The sequence below is a fragment of the Myxocyprinus asiaticus genome, chromosome 7, assembly GCF_019703515.2.
Source record: "Myxocyprinus asiaticus isolate MX2 ecotype Aquarium Trade chromosome 7, UBuf_Myxa_2, whole genome shotgun sequence".
Classification (NCBI taxonomy): domain Eukaryota; kingdom Metazoa; phylum Chordata; class Actinopteri; order Cypriniformes; family Catostomidae; genus Myxocyprinus; species Myxocyprinus asiaticus.
In genome coordinates, this window is record NC_059350.1 from 2,909,084 (window position 1) to 2,929,683 (window position 20,600).

General features: G+C 38.0%; 2 protein-coding genes across 4 annotated transcripts; one reads left to right on the forward strand and one right to left on the reverse strand.

Annotated features, from left to right (window-relative positions):
• The first annotated feature begins 4,536 nt into the window (after positions 1 to 4,536).
• LOC127443536 (exosome complex component CSL4-like) lies at positions 4,537 to 10,740 on the forward strand. Of its 3 annotated transcripts, XM_051702229.1 has the most exons (9): positions 4,537 to 4,582; positions 7,027 to 7,101; positions 7,955 to 8,070; positions 8,161 to 8,235; positions 8,327 to 8,415; positions 8,500 to 8,533; positions 8,616 to 8,666; positions 8,886 to 8,966; positions 9,044 to 10,740. In XM_051702229.1, the coding sequence occupies exons 2-9, from the start codon at positions 7,086 to 7,088 to the stop codon at positions 9,170 to 9,172; spliced, it is 591 nt and encodes a 196-aa protein (XP_051558189.1). In that variant the 5' UTR covers positions 4,537 to 4,582; positions 7,027 to 7,085; the 3' UTR covers positions 9,173 to 10,740. The 3 variants fall into 3 exon arrangements, with proteins under 3 accessions (XP_051558189.1, XP_051558190.1, XP_051558188.1); XM_051702230.1 differs by lacking the exon at positions 7,027 to 7,101 and having other exon boundaries at positions 4,545 to 4,582; positions 8,886 to 8,970; XM_051702228.1 differs by lacking the exon at positions 7,027 to 7,101 and having other exon boundaries at positions 4,545 to 4,582.
• knop1 (lysine-rich nucleolar protein 1) lies at positions 10,654 to 20,353 on the reverse strand. The gene is given in 6 exon segments (XM_051702234.1): positions 10,654 to 11,283; positions 13,988 to 14,041; positions 14,206 to 14,265; positions 16,477 to 17,037; positions 17,040 to 17,711; positions 20,278 to 20,353. Coding segments are annotated over 5 exon segments (1,503 nt in total). The 5' UTR covers positions 17,562 to 17,711; positions 20,278 to 20,353; the 3' UTR covers positions 10,654 to 10,977.
• Between the last annotated feature and the right edge of the window lie 247 nt (positions 20,354 to 20,600).

Below are 20,600 nucleotides of genomic sequence, written 5' to 3' on the forward strand. Positions count from 1 at the left end.
AGTGTTTTCTTTAATCTGTTCCTTTGGTATATATTAAGTTTTCCCAATGTAGAGGAGTAATATTTTTTATTCTCTTCAGAATAACATCTTTAGAAACTTATATTGCATATGATGATGCCAGCTCACTGTTAATAAACTACAATCAGAGGTAACCCCCCCTAATAATCAAAACAAGCAAGTACAACCCCCTAATAAATGCTTCAATTCTACACCCTTGACTACAATAGATGACTGAATAAATTGAATATCAGTAATGGGAATCGAAGGACTTGCATTATTATAAGTAGTGTCCAATTGTGCAAAGGATTTGTATGTTCATACATCTTAAGTTTTTTGTGAACTGTTCCAAAGACAGCCACTTGGACTAAAATTAATGGGGGGAAATTGGAACGTACAAAATGGCGGATTTAGAAAAGGAAGTCCCGCCATAAAGGTAAAAGAGCCAACCACCTTTTAGATACTGACATTGACTGACGGGGTTCAGCGAAGAAACGGCAGCTGGCAGCTGAAGTGCCTGCCAGTGACTTTCGGAAGAGTAGGAGGAACCTGCTGCTGGCAGCTGCCAATCATTAGCATCCAAACAGACACAGCAGCTAATTGATAAACGAGTAACGAACGATAACAGCAAACAGAGCCATTTCTCAATGTTATTATTTGCTGGGCAGCTAAAATTGTGCATTTTCCATCTTTGCATGATTCACGATTCATGCTTAATACCGATGCCCTATATCTCTATACGCCCACAGAAATGCTCAATGTTAGCGGTTGAGTTCGTATTATAAAATAATTGTAACATATTTCTTTAATCGTATGTATAAAGATTCGACTAAATATTGTCAGCATTGTCATTATTATTACAAGTCTTGTATTCTGAATTAGATTATTTGAAATGAATTTATAAGTATAATGGCGAGTAGCTAAATCTGTCAGCGATATTATGGGCAAAAAAGAACCATTCATACAAAAGACATTTAGAAATGTTGTCAACACTTTCCATAAGTAAGCTGCATTTTGTATTGCTAGCGTTAAACAAGCCCTAAATTAAAGCTATTACGCCAGTCATATGACAATCCCCAATGAATTTATAAAAGGAAATAACTGAAGTAAACCAAAGATGACATTCCAGAAGCATGGTTTTATTTGAAACACGTTCATTTCTACTTTTTTGCCAGCACTTTCAGCAAATATAACAATGGTGCTTTTATTATGAAGGAGAAAGAGATTACGTCCCCTCAAACATGCGAGTGATTGGCTGTTCCAATGACAAGCCCCTCCCACTTACGTTTATTTTGGCAGGTACTTTCTGCTGCCATTGACTGCTGCCAGCTGGTGATTATTCTTACTGCATCAACTGTCAGTAAACTCGAAAGCGTGCATGCGCAATAAAGCGCAACAGTTACCGCCCACTTTTTCAGCCGTCTGGTTCCGGAAGTATTTTCCACATTAATTTCTTCCATAGACTTTTAATAAAATCCTTCATGAAAGAGTTGTGAGCCATGAACCAAACCAACCAGCTCCGAGGAGAATCACAACATCTCCAACTTTGTTTTGAGGCAAAAAAGTATTTGAAAATCAGACATAAAGACAATGGTACAAGACTGTGTACTTACCGTCTTTCATGAGGGCACGGACTACAATCCCATGAATCATTGCGAATGATGTCATTGAATAAAAAACGATGGGAATATATAAAACTATTGATTTTAGGTTGTTAGTTATAAGTATAGAAACAATATATTTTACCTTTATTGCAAAATATTCCAATATGTGAAAATATATACAGTAAGTAGTTTAAGGGTGAAGGGAGACCGACTCGATTACGTCACTCATAGTGCATCCGGTCGCTCTGAGGCACGTTTCGCGGGTTTCGTTGGCCGCGGTTCTCTGCTGTATCATGGGTAATGTAGTTGTTTAACATGAACTCCGCTATCAAACACAATTTTTAAACAATGAAGTTGAAATAACGCAGATGGATGGCTTCAACGGAAGCATATACCATCGATGAACAACCTCGTAGCTCACGGTAGGTCTGTCTTTAAAGGTTTATAAGTTATCGTAAAAAATCAGTTCGTCTATGGGATAAAATAATGGGATTTTTACTTCCTGAACCAGACTGTTGCGCTCTATAGCGGGAGCAGCCTGAATTTGTTTATTTTAATTTTTTTTTTTAACTTTTTTTTATGATCTAAGCTAAAGGAGCACAATTTATGAAATCATTGTTGTCAGATTTAACTGCTTATTTAAAATATGTTCTTTGATCGTATGATTGACAGGTGAGGGAACCAATAGTGGGAATCTGAAAAAGTGAAAGTAAACAGAGAGCAAGAGACAAGGGAGAGAGAACAAACACAAATACACGGCCAGGGGCGTAACATATTGTCCAACAGTTTTAGAGATGTCGGTTTTTCCCATTCCAGTAGATAGGAGCTGTACTTTTGTGCCGCTTCTATCTATAAAACATAGCTGTATTTCAAAGATGGCCTCCGAGTGGACTGACTTGTCTTAAAGGGATAGTTCACCCAAAAATGAAAATTCTCTCATCATTTACTCACCCTCATTCAATTCCAGATGTGTATGACTTTCTTTCTTTTGCAGAACACAAACCATTTTTTTTCAGAAGAATATTACAGCTCTGTAGGTACATACAATGCAAGTGAATGGTGACCAGAACTTTGTAGCATCACATAAGAGTAATCCATACGACTCCATGTCTTCAGAAGTGATATGATATGTGTGGGTGAGAAACAGATCAATATTTAAAGGAGCCTATATATTTTTTTTTACAGTAACTCCTAAAGACATGAATTGTATTTTTGCGATATATGTAGATAATCAGGTAGAACATACAGGCTTTTGAGCATGCTCAGTTTGATCACTGACCCTCCAACACCCCCTATTTGTAAATTTGTGCTCCTCTGTAAAATGGAAGTACTGTTTTAAGTCTATAAAGTCAGGCTCTAGCATGAAAAATCAGGAAATATGTGGGAATTTAAATCTTTGATTTTGACTCATATCTTTAATGATGTTATCCATTTGTTAAAGTCATGGAAAATCTTGAAAATTCATGGGTCACAATCTGGGGGAACCTTGTGAGGCTGAACACTATGAACTTCACATTGTTGCACCTGCTGCTGAGCATGCCAACTGGAGAAGCATTGTGGCTGAAGACACTACCCACAATCCCCTGCTCATGAATTTATTTAAGTGTGTTTGGTCAAAGCGTGCCAACTTATTTGTAAATAATCGGTTATTAATTAGTATATGCTCTTGCTCTTGTGTTTTTAATTATGTCTTGTAAAAAGTTTTGTTTTGATTAAAGTCACCTTCAGGGTAATTAGTGTTCGCTTTGATGAAGTTTCTTTATATATGAAGTTGATTCAACTTCTAAAAGTTTGAAGTACTTGTAATTTACACCACCATTTAAGTTAGACCAACTATTTGGTCTTATGTTGAAATATGGATCTGCTTAAAAATATTTTGTTTTGTATTAGTTTCAAGAGTATTGAATATTATGGACAGCTATACTTAAAATTTTAAAAAAATTGGGGAATTTTGATATTTCAACCACAGTTCCTATAATACATCTATAATACACTGTGTACACAAAATAGTTACACTCAGGACCTTCAGGACAAAAATGTCCCCATTGAAACCCATTAAAATGGCAATATTTGATCCCAGTGCCATTAAAGCATAAAATCATGAATTCTATGATATTATTCTTTCATTCTGGAGCCCTGGCTTCAAAATACTTTTTTAATATTTTCCACCAGATTGCGCCATTTTTCTCATATTTAGCCTATGGAGCAAATACAAGCTTTTCCCCTATTTTCTGTTTGCTGTATTATAGAGCACTGCAGGACAATTGAATAAATGATGCAGATAAAATTGTGTGTGTGTGTTGATATGGATGTCAGAGTGTGTTTTGTATGTGTGTATTGAGGAATGTGTGTGTGTGTGTGTGTGTGTGTGTAAAAACAACAGTGGCATTATGTAAACAAACTGTCATTTAAAGGGTTAAAATCCTGAAAATGAATGAATATTTGGTAGTTATGATCAGGACTGATGTTGGTTAAAAAATATAAGTCCGTGAAAGTGGAAACTAATATTAATATATAATATTATTATGGCAGTTTTTTGACATGGACATTTTTGTCCTCTAAGGACCTCTGAGTAACTTTTTTAAATTGATGCACAAGGGTTAAGATCCAACTTGAATTGTTAAGTTGGTAAAACTAATTTGCATGAAGTTGAGTAAACTCAAAAATGCTTTACAGCTGGTTGCCTTTTTTTTAAGTTTACTCAACTTTTTTATTTTTTACAGTATTTACTTTCAAAAATTTTATGATAATGCTGGAGTAGATTTTGTTTTGGTGGTTGAGGGTATGACGGGGGAACGTATGTTCAAAAAATTAATTTGAACATAAACTTCTGTAACACTTTTACTGCCACAACAAAGATGGCGTTTAACATGCGCCACACGTCATAAGCTGACCAATCAGAGGGCGACTTGGCCTCAATCTAATAACCAATCACAACGCGGCTCTTGAAAGCATGTCGCCCATGAAGCTGTCTGTTCCAGGTGGGTTGCTGTTATTAACTTGTTGTATTCGCTTTATTTCGGGGTTATTCATAAAACATTTGTAGGGCTTGGTTATTTGCTTTAGTTATGCTCGGTTTGTGCTTTTATGAACTTTAGTGTCGTTGATAAAAGTTCAAAGCAGTTTGATCACAGTGTTCACGTGCAGCACATTGTAATCATTGCATGCTTGAGGGCTGATTCATCCGCACGCGCAAAACAATTGTAAACTTATACGTGAAATTATAAACATAAACTTGTTCGACTGCAGTCAACATTGGTTAAGACTGCTGTTGACATTTTTTGATTATATTATTATTGACATACTGTATATAAGTGTAGTAATGGTGGTGTTTTGGGGTTTAAAGACTCGTTTGGCGACGCTGCTGTCAAGCATACCTGCCCTGAAACAACTATAAAACACCCATGTACTGTATGTGCCTGTACACGAAATACAGCTGGTGAATGACAGAGTTACCCTAAAACAACCAGAAACTATTCCTAGAAGTCATAGCCCAAAATGTGTTCAGTGTTTAATATTATTTTTTGCTGTACGGGCAGCATCTGTCGATTACCACAGAATCGCGTTTTCTGTAATGCACTTACAGTGCAAGTCGGTGCAAATGTACCGGAGGGTTTAAAAGCACTTGCAAATGTGTTATCTGAGCTGTAAAGTTGTCTAAAATATTCTTTCATGGTTGCACTACTCTTCTAGTTGGATTAACTAAATGTAAACAGTACTTTAGGGGTATTTTCTCGAATGCGTGTACTGTGAGAAAATGAACGATAGTCAGTCGGGTTGGGAATCGCAAGGTAACCGGCGATACGATATTATATCGAAATGCGATTCTTTATTTTTTGGTGTATTGCGATTCAAAACTACGATATATTGCAATATTTCACTCAATGTTTCTCATTTGTCTTCATCGGACTTAAGAGAACTGTTTCCAAATCACCAAATGCATTGTTAAATTAATATAAAGGTGCCAGTTTATTTCCTAATATCCATGTACAATGCAAAGACATAAGCATATGAGACCATAATGGGGATTATCTGTAAAGCATCATAACTGCACCTTCTAAGGGACCGACTTTGATTTCCTAGATCGATTTGGCAAAGAGAAATAATGTTTCCCATCACCATAATGTGAAAAAATGTAAATTATAATATCGATACAATGTCACATTGAAAAATATCACGATATACACTGGCGGCCAAAAGTTTGAAAAAATGTACAGATTTTGCTGTTTTAGAAGGAAATTGGTATTTTAATTCACCAAAGTGGCATTCAACTGATCACAAAGTATAATTAGGACATTACTGATGTAAAAAACAGCACCATCACTATTTGAAAAAAGTCATTTTTGATCAAATCTAGACAGCAGCCATCACTCCAACACCTTATCCTTGAGTAATCATGCTAAATTGATCATTTGGTACTAGAAAATCACTTGCCATTATATCAAACACAGTTGAAAGATATTTGGTTCATTAAAAGAAGCTTAACATTGTCTTTGTGTTTGTTTTTGAGTTGCCACAGTATGCAATAGACTGACATGTCTTAAGGTCAATATTAGGTCAAAAATGGCAAAAAAGAAACAGCTTTCTCTAGAAACTCATCAGTCAATCATTGTTTTGAGGAATGAAGGCTATACAATGCTTGAAATTGCCAAAAAAACTGAAGATTTCACACAAAGGTGTACACTACAGTCTTCAAAGACAAAGGACAACTGACTCTAACAAGGACAGAAAGAGATGTGGAAGTCCAGATGTACAACTAAACAAGAGGATATGTACGTCAGAGTCTCTAGTTTGAGAAATAGACGCCTCACATGTCCTCAGCTGACAGCTTCATTGAATTCTACCCGCTCAACACCAGTTTCATGTTCAACAGTAAAGAGAAGACTCAGGGGTGCAGGCCTTATGGGAAGAATTGCAAAGAAAAAGCCACTTTTGAAACAGAAAAACAAAAAGAAAAGGTTAGAGTGGGCAAAGAAACACAGACATTGGACAACAGATAATTGGAAAAGAGTGTTATGGATCTTAACCCCATTAAGCTTTTGTGGGATCAGCTAGACTGTAAGGTGCGTGAGAAGTGCCCGACAAGACAGACACATCTATGGCAAGTGCTACAGGAAGTGTGGGGTGAAATGTCACCTGAGTATCTGGACAAACTGACAGCTAGAATAACAAGGATCTGTAAAGCTGTCATTGCTGCACGTGGAGGATTTTTTGATGAGAACTCTTTGAAGTAGTTTAATAGTAATGTTTCATGTTATTAATGTCCTGACTATACATTGTGATCAGTTGAATGCCACTTTGATGCATGTCAATATTTTTTCCCACCTCTAATAGTCAGGGCATGACAGAAGTTGAAATATTGGATACATTTTAGACAAAGGTAGTAATTGATTGTATTACAATGTGTATTTTAAATGTTTTTCAGTTGCAGCTCCATAGACTCCCATTCTAGTTGCAAAATTATTTTCTGTGCTAATTGGCAGCATGTCTGTTGCATATGGTAAGCCGAATTGACTTTTAAATATGTGCAGGATTCTATGAATTATAGATATCTATAATAACATTTTCACTAGTTAAAATGCTATTTCTTGATATCAGTTGTTAGGTTTTCACGATTAAAGAAACGTTAATTCTTTACCAGCTAGTACAGCTAGTAAAAATGGTAATTTTATATATGTAATTTGGTTTTCACTTGTGGCAATGTTAATTTCAGATGTCTATAATGGTATTGTAACTAGAAAGGAAGGTTTTTATATATTTTATATATTATATATTTTATTTTTTAGGATTTTTCCCCTTTTTCTCCCAATTTGGAATGACCAATTCCCAATGTGCTTTTAAGTCCTCGTGGTCGCGTAGTGATTCGCCTCAATCTGGGTGGCGGAGGACGAATCCCAGTTGTCTCCGCATCTGAGACCGTCAATCCGCGCATCTTATCATGTGGCTCCTTGAGCGCTTTGCCACAGAGACATAGTGCACGTGGAGGCTTCACGCTATTCTCCACGGCATACACGCTCAACTCACCACGTGCCCACCGAGAACGAACCACATTATAGTGACCACCAGGAGGTTACCCCATGTGACTCTACCCTCCCTAGCAACCGGGCCAGTTTGGTTGCTTAGGAGACCTGGCTGGAGTCACTCGGCACACCCTGGGATTCAAACTCGCGAGCTCCAGGGGTGGTACCCAGCGTATTTTACCACTGAGCTACCCAGGCCCCCTTTACGCTTCAGTTTATTAAAATTGGAAGGGAGGGACTTTATTTTATATATTGAGAATTGATTGGATGGTGAAAAATGGTCTCTATATTAAAATGTATCATGCACATAGACATTTGCTGTTGTTTTTGCAGGTGAAAGGCTCTGCAGTACAGAGGACTGTATCCCCGGTACCGGCACGTACCTTCGGCACGGCTGCATCTTCGCCTCGCTCGCGGGATATGTGCTGAAAAAGAACGAGGGAGAGGAGGTGAGTGTTTGTTCAGCTATTGTGCAATCACATTTTCCAGCCTTAATGACAATCCAATGGAGAAAAGTTATCCAAACTTTTCTTTTAAAGCTCCCAGTTATATCAGTGGTTAGAGAAACAGAAGCACAACTTTTGCCTGACGTTGGTGCCATCGTCACCTGCAAGGTTAGCCATATGATGCATGACATTATTGGTGGTTTTTACAAGTCAGAAATGTATGCGTCTTTCTTATGCTTTGTGTGTTTTACCTGTGCAGGTGACAAGTATCAACCCAAGGTTTGCTAAAGTACACATATTATACGTGGGGTCAACACCACTAAAAGATCGGTTTAGAGGCACAATCAGGTATGCACAATTTCTATACGCAGAAGTCGGCACTTAATTCTGACATTTATATTAAAAAAATAATTATTATTTGGATTTCTCCAGGAGAGAAGATGTGAGAGCGACAGATAAAGATAAGGTGACTTCATGACAAATGATTCGTTTTCATTAAATATCATGGTCTTCGATTACTGAAAATCTGTTTTTCTTTTTCTTTTCAGGTGGAGACGTACAAAAGCTTTAGGCCAGGTGACATCCTCCTTGCTAAAGTGGTATCCTTTATATCAAATGTCAATTGTGACTAGATGTTAAAAAGAATATTCCGGTTTCATTACAAGTTAAGTTTAATCAACAGCATTTGTTGCTTAATATTGATAAAATTAACCCTAACCCCAACCTAACCCTAGCTTCAGTTTTGACGAGTCAAAATTTATTTTTGCAATTATTTTTAATCTAATATGTTGCTGATGACCCTTGACCTTGGCTGTCAGATCTCTTTGGGTGACGTGCAGTCGAACTACCTGCTTACCACAGCGGAGAATGAGTTGGGTGTGGTCGTGGCCCACAGTGAGGCAGGTGAGGGGGCGTTCAAATAATAGTTTTTATAGTGTACTAGTCAAATGTCCATTAATCTCAAATCTTCACACAGGTGCACAGATGGTGCCCATCAGCTGGTGTGAGATGCAGTGTCCTCGCACGCACTCTAAAGAGTTCCGCAAAGTCGCACGGGTACAGCCAGAGTATCTGCAGGCCTGAGCCGTGCCCACCATGCCCGTAACCACACCCACTGGAAAACACAGCTTCAAAGACACGCCCTCCTGCTTTACTCATGCACAATTCTGAGGCAAATCATTGTGTTGGGAATTCGATAGATCAGTTGAATCTCCTTACACATGCCACTCTGCCTCATAATGTCTTTGAACAGCACACTGTCTGACCTGGTAAACTGCTTTAAATCCATTGCTCATACAGTACGAGTACAGGAATGGACATATACATGAATATCACTTTACCATAATCTGAATGTAGTCAGTAGTTACATCTATTCTAGCATTTCTAATGCTCTCGGTGCTCCAACACACCTTCGATTACGAGAAAACGTGTTCAGATGTTTCAGAGCTTCTAGAAGTATTGTAGAACATGAAGAATTGTGTCGTATTTTACCTTGAATGTCCTTTGTTGAGAGCTTGTGTAAAACATTGAAAATCACACCGTTGGAACAAATTATGGGTAAATTTCAACATGTCCAGGTCCCACTTGACAAAAAAAATAATAATAATTTGCACGAAGAAAAAAAAAAGCCTACTGTATTTAAGGACCAAAAATATATATTTTTTTGCATGGTGACATTATTTTCATTTGACAATTAAAGGTGCTGTAAGTGGGTTTTTTTTTGCATGGCAAGGCATGCAAAAAATGTTCCTACTACCTGAAAGATATTACTGAAATAAGTGTTGTGAGATATCTCACCGGTCTCTGTGACAGCTCTAGACTCTGTAAACAGCAAACAAAAATGTGTCCACGGGTCGGGGTCAGTGACGCTTTTGACCTGTCAGTCATTTTGCACGTTTTCATAGTATTGTAGTTGAGTGAATTATTGAGGCTTAATGCCATTTTTATGCCATGTTGTTCATAACAGTTGTCAGTTGAGGGCGCTATTTTGCTGCTGTTTTTAACAAACGTTTCTGCACGATGTCGGTCTCAATTAAGCTCATTTGGCATCTTTGGAGTTTGGGGATTTGGAAAGAGGGGGCGTATCTAATTTAACGGCTCAGTCTCGTGGAAATACAATGGCTGAAATCGCTTACAGCATCTTTAAATATATTTCTCCATCAAATTCTCATTACCGCTTTTGCTTTTGGGGTGTAATGTGACCTACAGAGGCAAAGTTTGCAGTGTTTCACAACGGGAGATGTGAAACATTTTGAAGTAACGTTTATTGAGCGCTAACTTGTGGCGGCACTGTTTGCAAACTCTTAAAAGTGCATGAACTGTAAAATTAGTCATTGAAAGCATTTATTTTGCTCTTGCTACTTTTATTCAGAATATTTGAAAATGTGTCTTTTTGATATTTTCCTCATTCTGTCCTTTTGTCTGTAACAGTTTTGAGGTCATGTTTTGATGACTTGCAGTTAATGTAATTGATCCTACTGTAATTCAGTAGCCGCTCTGATGGATTAAATGAATGACTACAGGACAACAGCGGTTGTGACTAGTGAATGTTTGATTTTCATGCAACCAGCAAATACTACTCAATAGTAAGACATTTTGTATTTGTTTTATTTCGTGGTACCGGACCTTTAGGTCCTTAAATTCAATTCAGTATAAATGCCATGAAAACTCTGATCCCCAGTGTCTGTATTCACCCTTCTTTAGTGACATTTGCAGGCATACTTGACCACATACATGATTAAAATCCACCTTGGGTATTTCAGGTATTTAATTTGTCTATTTCAAAAATTAATTCAGTGGACAATGGTCCTACTTTAAATTGAATTTCGCTGCATTAGATGTGACGACAAAAAAAAATTACAGTTCTATATATAATTAAGTCATTTATAAAAGATCCCCCCAAAGTCGGTCTCAGTCATCAAATCGTATAGCATTCCGTGCATTGGCGTCAATGGTAAATTTCTTATTGGATGGCTCTGTGAATCCCAATCCAGCTCCTTTATTCCTGAAGTCCACATTCCGGCTCTGAGCCCGCTCAAACTCTCCAAGAAGGCCTTGCTGCAAAGTCTTTTGTGCCTCTTTCCCCAGTGCCATACTGGCCCTTCCAGAGCTTCCTGTAATTGGCTGGCTGCTTTTTTTAAACCCGCCCAGCAGTCGCAGGAACTTCGCCTGTCTGTCAGAGCTTTCAAACTGGGCGGTTCCCCACTGGCCGAGACCCTAGACATATAAGAATACAAATCAGTTTGGCAAAACAAATACATTAATCTCATATGGTGCAGTAACCAGTCATTTTTATCAAGCAACTGTGCAACAGTGACACTAGCAGATGAAGTTTCAGAGGCAGGCAATTCATTATTATATGTTTATTTAAATCAAATTTAAATAAATAAAATGTATCAATTTGTTCTCGTTGTGGTGTAGTGACTCTCAGTTGCCTCCGCGTCTGAGACCGTCAATCCACGCATCTTATCACGTGGCTTGTTGAGCACGTTACCGCGGTGACATAGTGTGTGGAGGCTTCACGCTATTCTCCGCGGCATCCATGTACAACTCACCACGCACCCCACCGAGAGCGAACCACATTATAGTGACCTCGAGGAGGTTAGCCCATGTGACACTATCCTTCCTAGCAACCAGGCAAATCTGGTCACTCAGCACACCCTGGATTCGAACTCGTGACTCCAGGGGTGGTAGTCAGCGTCTTTACTCGCTGAGCTACCCAGGCCCCCGAGGCAATTCATTATTAATAGCCACAGAAAACAGTTAAGGCTCGGGTATACTTTGTTTTTCCGCGTTCCTCATCGCAACGAGCCCAGTTGACCGTGTTGCCTTTCAAAGTATACTCTTCTGATGACGAAAGAATATGAATGCATTCGACACACTACGACTGCTTTGTGATGCTCTTTTAGTACAGTCAATGGCGGGTGCATGTGCCAGCGCTGCGCACACACGGACAGCCCGTGCAGACTGTGCCAATGACGAAATTTGCGTCACACATAATGTGCACGTTCCGATCAGCAATGCGGAAAACCGAAGAATAATTTGGCATTTAGTAGTAACAAATAAAATATACACAAATTATGCTGTGTTCTGTATTATTGTAGTTAAAGAGCACAACAGTTTGGTTACGGAAGTAAAAACTAAATTCATTTTCTCCGTAGACAAATTGACTTTTAACGATATCTTACAGTATAAACCTTTAAAGACAGACCCACCATAAGCTCTGAGGTTGTTAAACAATGCTATATTCTTCTGTAAAAGCCATTAGTACGCATTATTTCTACTTCGTAAAAAAACAAACATGTTTAGTAGCAGAATTCACGGAATCATGGCCAGCAAAGTGCGCCAAAAGAGCTCTGCAGCGACCGCCCACTCCCATGAAGCACTGTGAATGATGCAGCTCTCAAACTACTTATACACGTATTTGTCTGAATATTTTGCAATGCAAATATTTTGTTTCTATACTGATAATCAACAACTTTATACAAATAGTTTTTAATTCGATTGTGTCAATTGCAATGCTTAATGGGATTGTAGTTCATTCCCTCATTAAAGACGTTAAGTACACAGTCATGTTCCTTTGTCTTTTTGTCCAATTTTCAAATACTTTTTTGCTTCAAATCAAAGTTTGTGATGTCGTGATTCACATCGGAGCTGGTTGGTTTGGTTCATGGCTTAGAACTCGAGGAATTTTTATAAAATCCCAATGGGAAAAATACTTCCGGAACGGACACGGCTAAAAAAGTGAGCAGGCACTGTTGTGCTCTTATTTTTGATAGTGTACTTTTTTTTTAAACAAATAAATTTTATGAAACTTTGATGTGACCTTTAAGCAGGCTGACACAAAAATATTATACTACTGATAAAAGTGTAAGATAAATGGTGTTCCAAAATGGTAAAAAGTACATCGCTAATTAGGTTTTGGAACAGGGCTAGTATCTGATTACACTGTGTAACAAATGTTTTTAAATTTTTGTTCCTGGGTAGTAAGCGTTATTTCCTAATTGCTTATGCCTCAAAAGTATAGAAAATGGCTGTTATTCCCCACGAGCTTTGCTTTTGTGACCAGGACAGTGATATTTTGAAAGGTACCTATTTTCCAATGAGAAAACGGGCGAATTTGTGTCTTTTCGTTCACAAAGTCAGAAAAAAAACAACATATCCAAATTAACGTATTTATACTAAAGTATATTCAAAGCCGTGCTGGTCCATAATGGTAACAAGTACCCGTCTCTTCCCCTGGCTCACTCAGTGCACCTCAAAGAGGATTACAGCAGCATCAAGACCTTGCTGGACGCCTTGAAGTATGATGAGTACGGCTGGGAGGTCATAGGAGACTTCAGAATGGTGGCATTCCTGATGGGTCTCCAATGCGGTTTTACAAAGTTCCCCTGCTATCTTTGCCTTTGGGACAGCAGGGACACCAAGGCGCACTACCACAGGCGGGACTGGCCACAGCGGACCGAGTTCTCTGTGGGGAGGAACAACGTCAAGTGGGAGCCACTGGTGGACCCCCGGAAGGTGCTGATGCCACCACTGCACATCAAATTGGGCTTTATGAAACAATTTGTCAGAGCTCTAGATAAGGAGTCGGCAGCCTTCAAGTACCGTCAAGACTTCTTCCCTAAGCCGTCTGAGGCAAAGGTCAAAGCCGGTGTCTTCGTCGGACCACAGATAAAGAAGGATTTTGGATTCACGTTGTTTTTTTCTGACTTTGTGAACGAAAAGACACAAATTTGCCGTTTTCTCATTGGAAAATTGGCAAATTTCAAAATATGATTGTTCTGGTCACAAAAGCAAAGTTTGTGGGGAATAATAGCCATTTTCTATACTTTTGAGGCATAAGCAATTAGGAAATAACACTTACTACCCAGGAACAAAAACTGTGTTACATAGTGCTACAATTATTTTTTTAACTGACTGGCTTTGGCTGTGATTCCTGATCAATGTCTCTCTGCAGGGCGAGACGCCGGACCTGTGGAACAAAAGAATCCTATTAAAGACACATTCACTCATGTTTATTATTGGTGGACTAATAAAACTCGTTTAGCTGTGGCCTGAGCTGTATGCTATGATGCTAGTGTGTGTGTGTGTGTGTGTGTGGTGGAGTATAAACAACAGACATTGTTGGTGCTGTACCTGGTCTATAGAAACTTCGTCACAATTTCCACGCTTTTCCGACAGGAACACAACATCGGTCTGATGAGGAATAGAGATAAAAACAATGGAATACAATTTAGTAAGTATGTGATGCACTTTGTATGTTTTAACTTCGAATTTAAACTACTAGGCAGGATTTTAAGGAATATTCCGGGTTTAATACAAGTGAAGCTCAATTTGTGGTATAATGTTTAATACCACAAAAAAATAACCGACTCGTCCCTCGTTTATTAAAGCGGTTACAGTAAGGCACTATATAACATTTACGTCTTGTGGCTATACTTTTGCCAGTTTATGGACTGGCCCCATTCACTTCCACTGTAACTCTAACCACAATTTATGCTTCTTTTTTTGTAATTTTTACTACTTTTATTTTATTTTTATGTAAATAAGGGACAAGTTGAAATTAATTTTTGTGGAAATCAACACAATGACACAAATTCTGTTAATTGAGCTTAACTTGTATGGAACATTCCTTTAAAGGGGTCATGTCATGAGGAATACAATTTTCCTTAATATTTTGGCATATAAGAGGTCTTTCTACTACAAAAACATACTGTAAATTTCAGAACTCAAAACTGAATCCTCATTGCAATAAAAGCATTTATTGAAACTGCAAAAATGACTCAATTGTGTCTTTTACATTCTTGTCATTCTTCACCAGGATTTATAAGCAAATAACTAATAAGCAAAAACTTTCTCAAAATAAAGACACAGTGGCAAGAAAAGACTGGTTTTCTGCATTAATTGGTCATAAAATGTGATCTAATTTTCATCACAAGTATAGACAAACACAGTGTGCTTAAGCTAACAAATCTTTCATGTCTTTATCGAACACATCCCGTTAAACATTCACAGTGCTGTGGAAAAAGTAAGTGAACCCTTGGATATAATAACTGGTCACACAGCCACCCTGACATTATCCTGAGGGATATCTTGAACTTGGGAATTCATTTTTCCCTCGATAATGACAAGCGGTCCAGGTCCTGAAGCAGCCCCAAATCATGATGCTCCCCCCACCATACTTCACCGTTGGGATGATGTTTTCATGTTGGTATGCGGTGCCCTTTTTACGCCATATGTAGTGCTGCATGTTCTTCCCAAACAATTCAACCTTAGCTTCATCAGTCCACAAAACATTTTCCCAGTAGCATTGTGGAGTGTCAAGGTGGTCTTTGGCAAACTTCAGGAGTGCAGCAATGTTTTTGTTGGAAAGCAGTGGCTTCCTTCGTGATGTCCTGCCACGGACACCATACCTGTTTAATGTTTTCAGTATAGTAGACTCATGAACAGAGGTGTTAACCAGTTCCAATGATTCCTTCAAGACTTTATCTGTCACTCTACGGTTATTTTTTACCTCATTGAGCATTCTGCAGTGTGCCCTTTGAGTCATCTTGGCTGGACGGCCACTTCTAGTGAGAGTACCTATAGTACTAAATCATCTCCATTTATAGAGAATTCGTCTAACTGTGGACAGATGAATATCTAACCTCTTCGAGATAACTTTGAAACCCTTTCCAGCTTTAAGCAAAGAAACAATTCTTGATTGTAGGTCTTCTGAGATCTTTTTTATGTGAGGCATGGTCCACATCAGCAGATGCTTCTTTTGAATAGCAAACTCAAAATGTTTGAGTGCTTTTTGTAAGTCAAAGTAGCTCTAACCCACACCTCCAATCTCATTTCATTAACTGAATGCCAGGTTTGCCAACTCCTGACTCTAATTAGCTTTGGTTGGCGTCATTAGCCTAGGGGTATATACATATCCTTTTTCCAAACCTACACTGTGAATGTTTTAATGATATATTAAATATGTACAAGAACAATACAATAATTTGTTAAAACAGATTGTGTTTTATTGCAACTTAGATGAAGATCGATCCACAGATTTTAAAACAAATTTATACATAAATGCAGGTAATTCCAAAGGGTTCACATACTTTTTCTTGCCACTGTAAAATAACGCAGACTGATGCGTATACCATCAATTAACAACCTCGGATCTCACATAAGGTCTAACTTTAAATGTTTATAAGTTATTGTTAAAAATCAGTACGCCAATGGAAAAAAAACGAAAGTGATTTTTACTTCCGGAACCACACTGTTTCAATCAGTAGAGGCCCAGTGATCTTATAGATGTCGTATCCATAACGAATGGCAGGTTTACGACCAGTCCTGTGATTTTACATTGTTAAAAGCCAATTATGAACCTCTTGTTTGACTTGGCAAAAAACAAATTTAAATGACACTCACCTTTTTATCATTTGCACTCTCCTCTAATGGGTCCTGATACTCTTCTTTCAGTTTTGTCTTTTTAACCTTGTCTTTGGACTTATTACTTCTGTCTCTTTTACTCCTTTTCTTTTCCACAGGTGCCTCCTCTATCTCGACGACATCATCAGCATCCTTCGTCTCTTTCACAGAAGCACGAGTCAAGCTTTCTAATTTCTTTTTGAGCTTTTTTCTTTTCTTTTCACCCGACGACTCTTCTGCTGGAGCTGAAGATTTCTTCTTTCTTTTCACCTTCTCTTCCTCCGTCATTTTGCTGGCACTTTTTTCTTTTTTCTTCTTCTTTTTCTCCTGTTGTTCTTTCTCTTTACATGCATCTGTTTCTTCTGTGTTGACATTTATTTCTTTATTCTTTCTTCTTTTCTTCTTGATCTTTCCATCATCTAATTCAGTGTTTTTTACTTTTTCAGACACATCATCCTCAGTTTTCCTTTTCTTTTTCTTCTTCTTGCTCTTCATCTCTTCATAGTGTCCCAAATTCACCCTTTGTTCTTCTATGGTCTCTACAGCCTTTTTCTTCTTTTTCTCTCTTCAGCTTCTCCAACACTTGTTTTCAACTTTTTCCGTCTTTTTTTCTCCTTGGACTCCTCTAAATGATCTCCATCCATCTTTTCTTCATCCTCAATGATGTTCATTTCAACTACTTCCTCCTGGTGTGATTCTACTTCCTTCTTTATCTTCTTTTTCTTCTTTTCAGGCGCATCCCCCTCCTGTTTCTCACGTTTATTGATGTTTACTTCTGATTGTTCTTTTTTAACGGTAGTCTGGACCGATGCATCATGCCACAGGATGTCTCCTTCCACATTCTGCTTTATTTCCTCCTTTCTTTCCTTCATTTTCTTCTTTTTCTTTCTCTTCCTCTCAGGAGCATCTTTATTTACATCTCCGTCACCGATGTTTATTTCCGACGATTCTCTTTTAACAAATGTTTGGACGGATGCATCATTTTTGTGTCCTTCATACTGAAGGAGGTTGTTTGCTTCCACTTCCTCTTCATTTATTTTCTTCTTCTTTTTCTTCTTCTCTTTGACCGCCCCATCGACAGCCATGTTCTCTTGATTTAAAGGCCCTTTTCTTGGATCACACTTGTCAACCACCTTTTTAGGAAAGATCTGATGTTGATCTTGTATTTCTTGGCTTTTGCATCCTTGAGTTTCTTTTCATTTGTTTTCTGTAAATTCTGGATCAGCATTAACCTTCTGAAAAAGCAGGAAAATACAACGTTATTTTTACTGGTTAGTGGAATTAGTTTTAACCTCTTAAACCCGGAGCAGGGCAGTATCAGGCCAAGAGGGGGCGCTGATCAAAAATTTTTTTTTATTATGGTATTATTCAACAACCACTTACTTAATCGGCACATAATAGGTGCCGTTTTAAAATGCAGACTCTCATCTTTACAATTAATTTAGATGATCTGTCCAATTCTAAAATATTGCTTTTAAATTTGCTGACAAATTAGAACAGCTCTATTTTCATAATTCGCACATTTACGATCATAACAATCATATTTAGAACCAGTAAAAATATTTTAAAAAAAAAGATCACACGTGTTATATGTTGAAAGAAAAACCTCCTTTCGTGCTGTGTAAAATTCTGGAAACACTTGGGCGTGAAATGCCTCGAACACAGCCGCGAATTCACCGTTAATCCTTCCTCTACAAAATGCAAAAATTCAAGCCAGCGGACCGTAACCAAGATAGTCTTGGGATACTGAACAAGGTTTAGTTAGGAAAACAACCAAAAACACACCTCTTTACCATCTTCACCAACATGCGATTGATGCTTCGTTCAACTCTATGCAAGGTTGTGGTATTTATAAGAAAGGGGCGGGGTTGGGGGCCTGGGTAGCTCAGTGGTAAAAGACGCTGGCTACCACCCCTGGAGTTCGCTAGTTAGAATCCCAGGGCATGCTGAGTGACTCCAGTCAGGTCTCCTAAGCAACCAAATTGGCCCGGTTGCTAGGGAGGGTAGAGTCACATGGGGTAACCTCCTCGAGGTCGCTATAACGTGGTTCGTTCTCGGTGAGGTGCGTGGTGAGTTGAGCGTGGATGCCGCGGTGGATGGCTGTGTCTCCATGGCAACGCGCTTAACAAGCCACGTGATAAGATACGCGGGTTGATGGTCTCAGACGCGGAGGCAACTGGGATTCGTCCTCCGCCACCCGGATTGAGGCGAATCACTATGTGACCACAAGGACTTAAAAGCGCATTGGGAATTAAACATTCCAAATTGGGTGAAAAAAAAAAAGGGGGCGGGGTTGAAGCTGACTACATTATTGGAGAAGTCCTGCATATGTCACCAGAGAAGTATGTCGTTTCACCAGAAGGTCGCGTTATGACATTTTGATGAAAGATTACGAGGTTAAAAAAATTAATAAAAATAAAACATATGCATGGATGAATCTTCACAATAAGATTGATAACATGCATTTAGAAAACTTTTTTAATGAAGAAAAAAGAGGGATGGACAGAACTGTACATTTAAATGTGCATCTCTCCTTAAGTTCTGTTGTGTGTGTATTGAACCCATGTAAAACACATGTTTTAATGCCTTATTGTGATTGTTTTATTAACCCTTGTGCATCAATAAATAAAAATTACTCAGAGGTCCTTCGAAGACAAAAATGTCCACGCCAAAAAACGTACATAATAATATTATACATTAATATTATTTTCCACTTTCACTTACTTAGATTTTTTAACCAACATCAGTCCTGATCATAACTACCAAATATTCATTCATTTTCAGGATTTTAACCCTTTAAATACCAGTTTGTTTACATAATACCACTGTTGTTTTACACACACACATTTCTCAATACACACATAAAAAACACACTCTGACATCCATACCAACACACACATGCAATTTTATCTGCATCATTTATTCAGTTGTCCTGCAGTGCTCTATAATACAGCAAACAGAAAAACAGGGGAAAAGCTTATATTTGCTCCATAGGCTAAACATGAGAAAAATGGCACCATCTGGTGGAAAATGTTAAACATTTAAATTTTGAAGCCAGGGCTCCGGAATGAAAGCATAATATCATAGAATTCATGATTTTATGCTTTAATGGCCCTTTAATGGGTCTCAATGGGGACATTTTTGTCCTGAAGGTCCTGAGTGTAAAAGTGTATTATAGATGTATTATAGGAACTAAGGTTGAAATATCAAAATTCCCCAGAAAATACACACCTTTGGCAAAATTATTGCCGATGGCATTAACACAGCTGAAATGATCGAAAAAACTAAAATGAAAAAGACAAAAATGTCCCGAAGGTTGCTCAAGGGTTAATACCTCAAAGCTAACAGACATGGACCATAACCTACAAAACTCCAATTTTAAAGTTATTAAAAAAACACAATTGCTGCTGATTTGTTATGTGTGAATCGTGATTTTTATTATTCAGTAGACTGGTTGATTAGAGAAGTAAACACATTAATATGATATTAGTATAATGTATCTGCTGACAGCTAGAATTGAATGAACAGACAAGATTTCCTGTAAAGTGTCACTTTTAAAATATCTAAACTATACATTTGGAAGATTTGCATGGATTTTACTCAACCATGGTTTTAAAATTTGTCATAAAATATTATATTTTATCTTCCGTTTTGTACAATTTAGGTTGCATGCTTATAATATAAATATGTGTAACAGAGCGCGCGCGTCACCACAGCAAGTTTAAATTCTGAAAACGCTCATCCGTAAAACTCTTTCACGGCATTTTATTATTTGTTTAATGTATATGTTTTGTTACTTACTCGTTAGCCACACGTGGGAACTCTTTCCTGCGTTTCAAATCCGGAAGAAAGAGTTCGTCTACTTCCTTGGAAACGCCGCCACGCGTCATTGGCAACAAATGAGTTCATGCCAAAGTTTTTATAGCAAGTCAGTTCACTCGGCGGCCATCTTTGGAACGCTCTCGGGAGGCTATTTCCAGTCATGCCAGTGCAGCTCCTATCTACTTGAATGGGGGAACACCGAAAACTGAAAAATGGATTGACCAATCAAGATTACAATCAAAGAACATATTTCAAATCGGCAGTAAAATCTGACAATACTGGTATCATAAATGGTGATTATT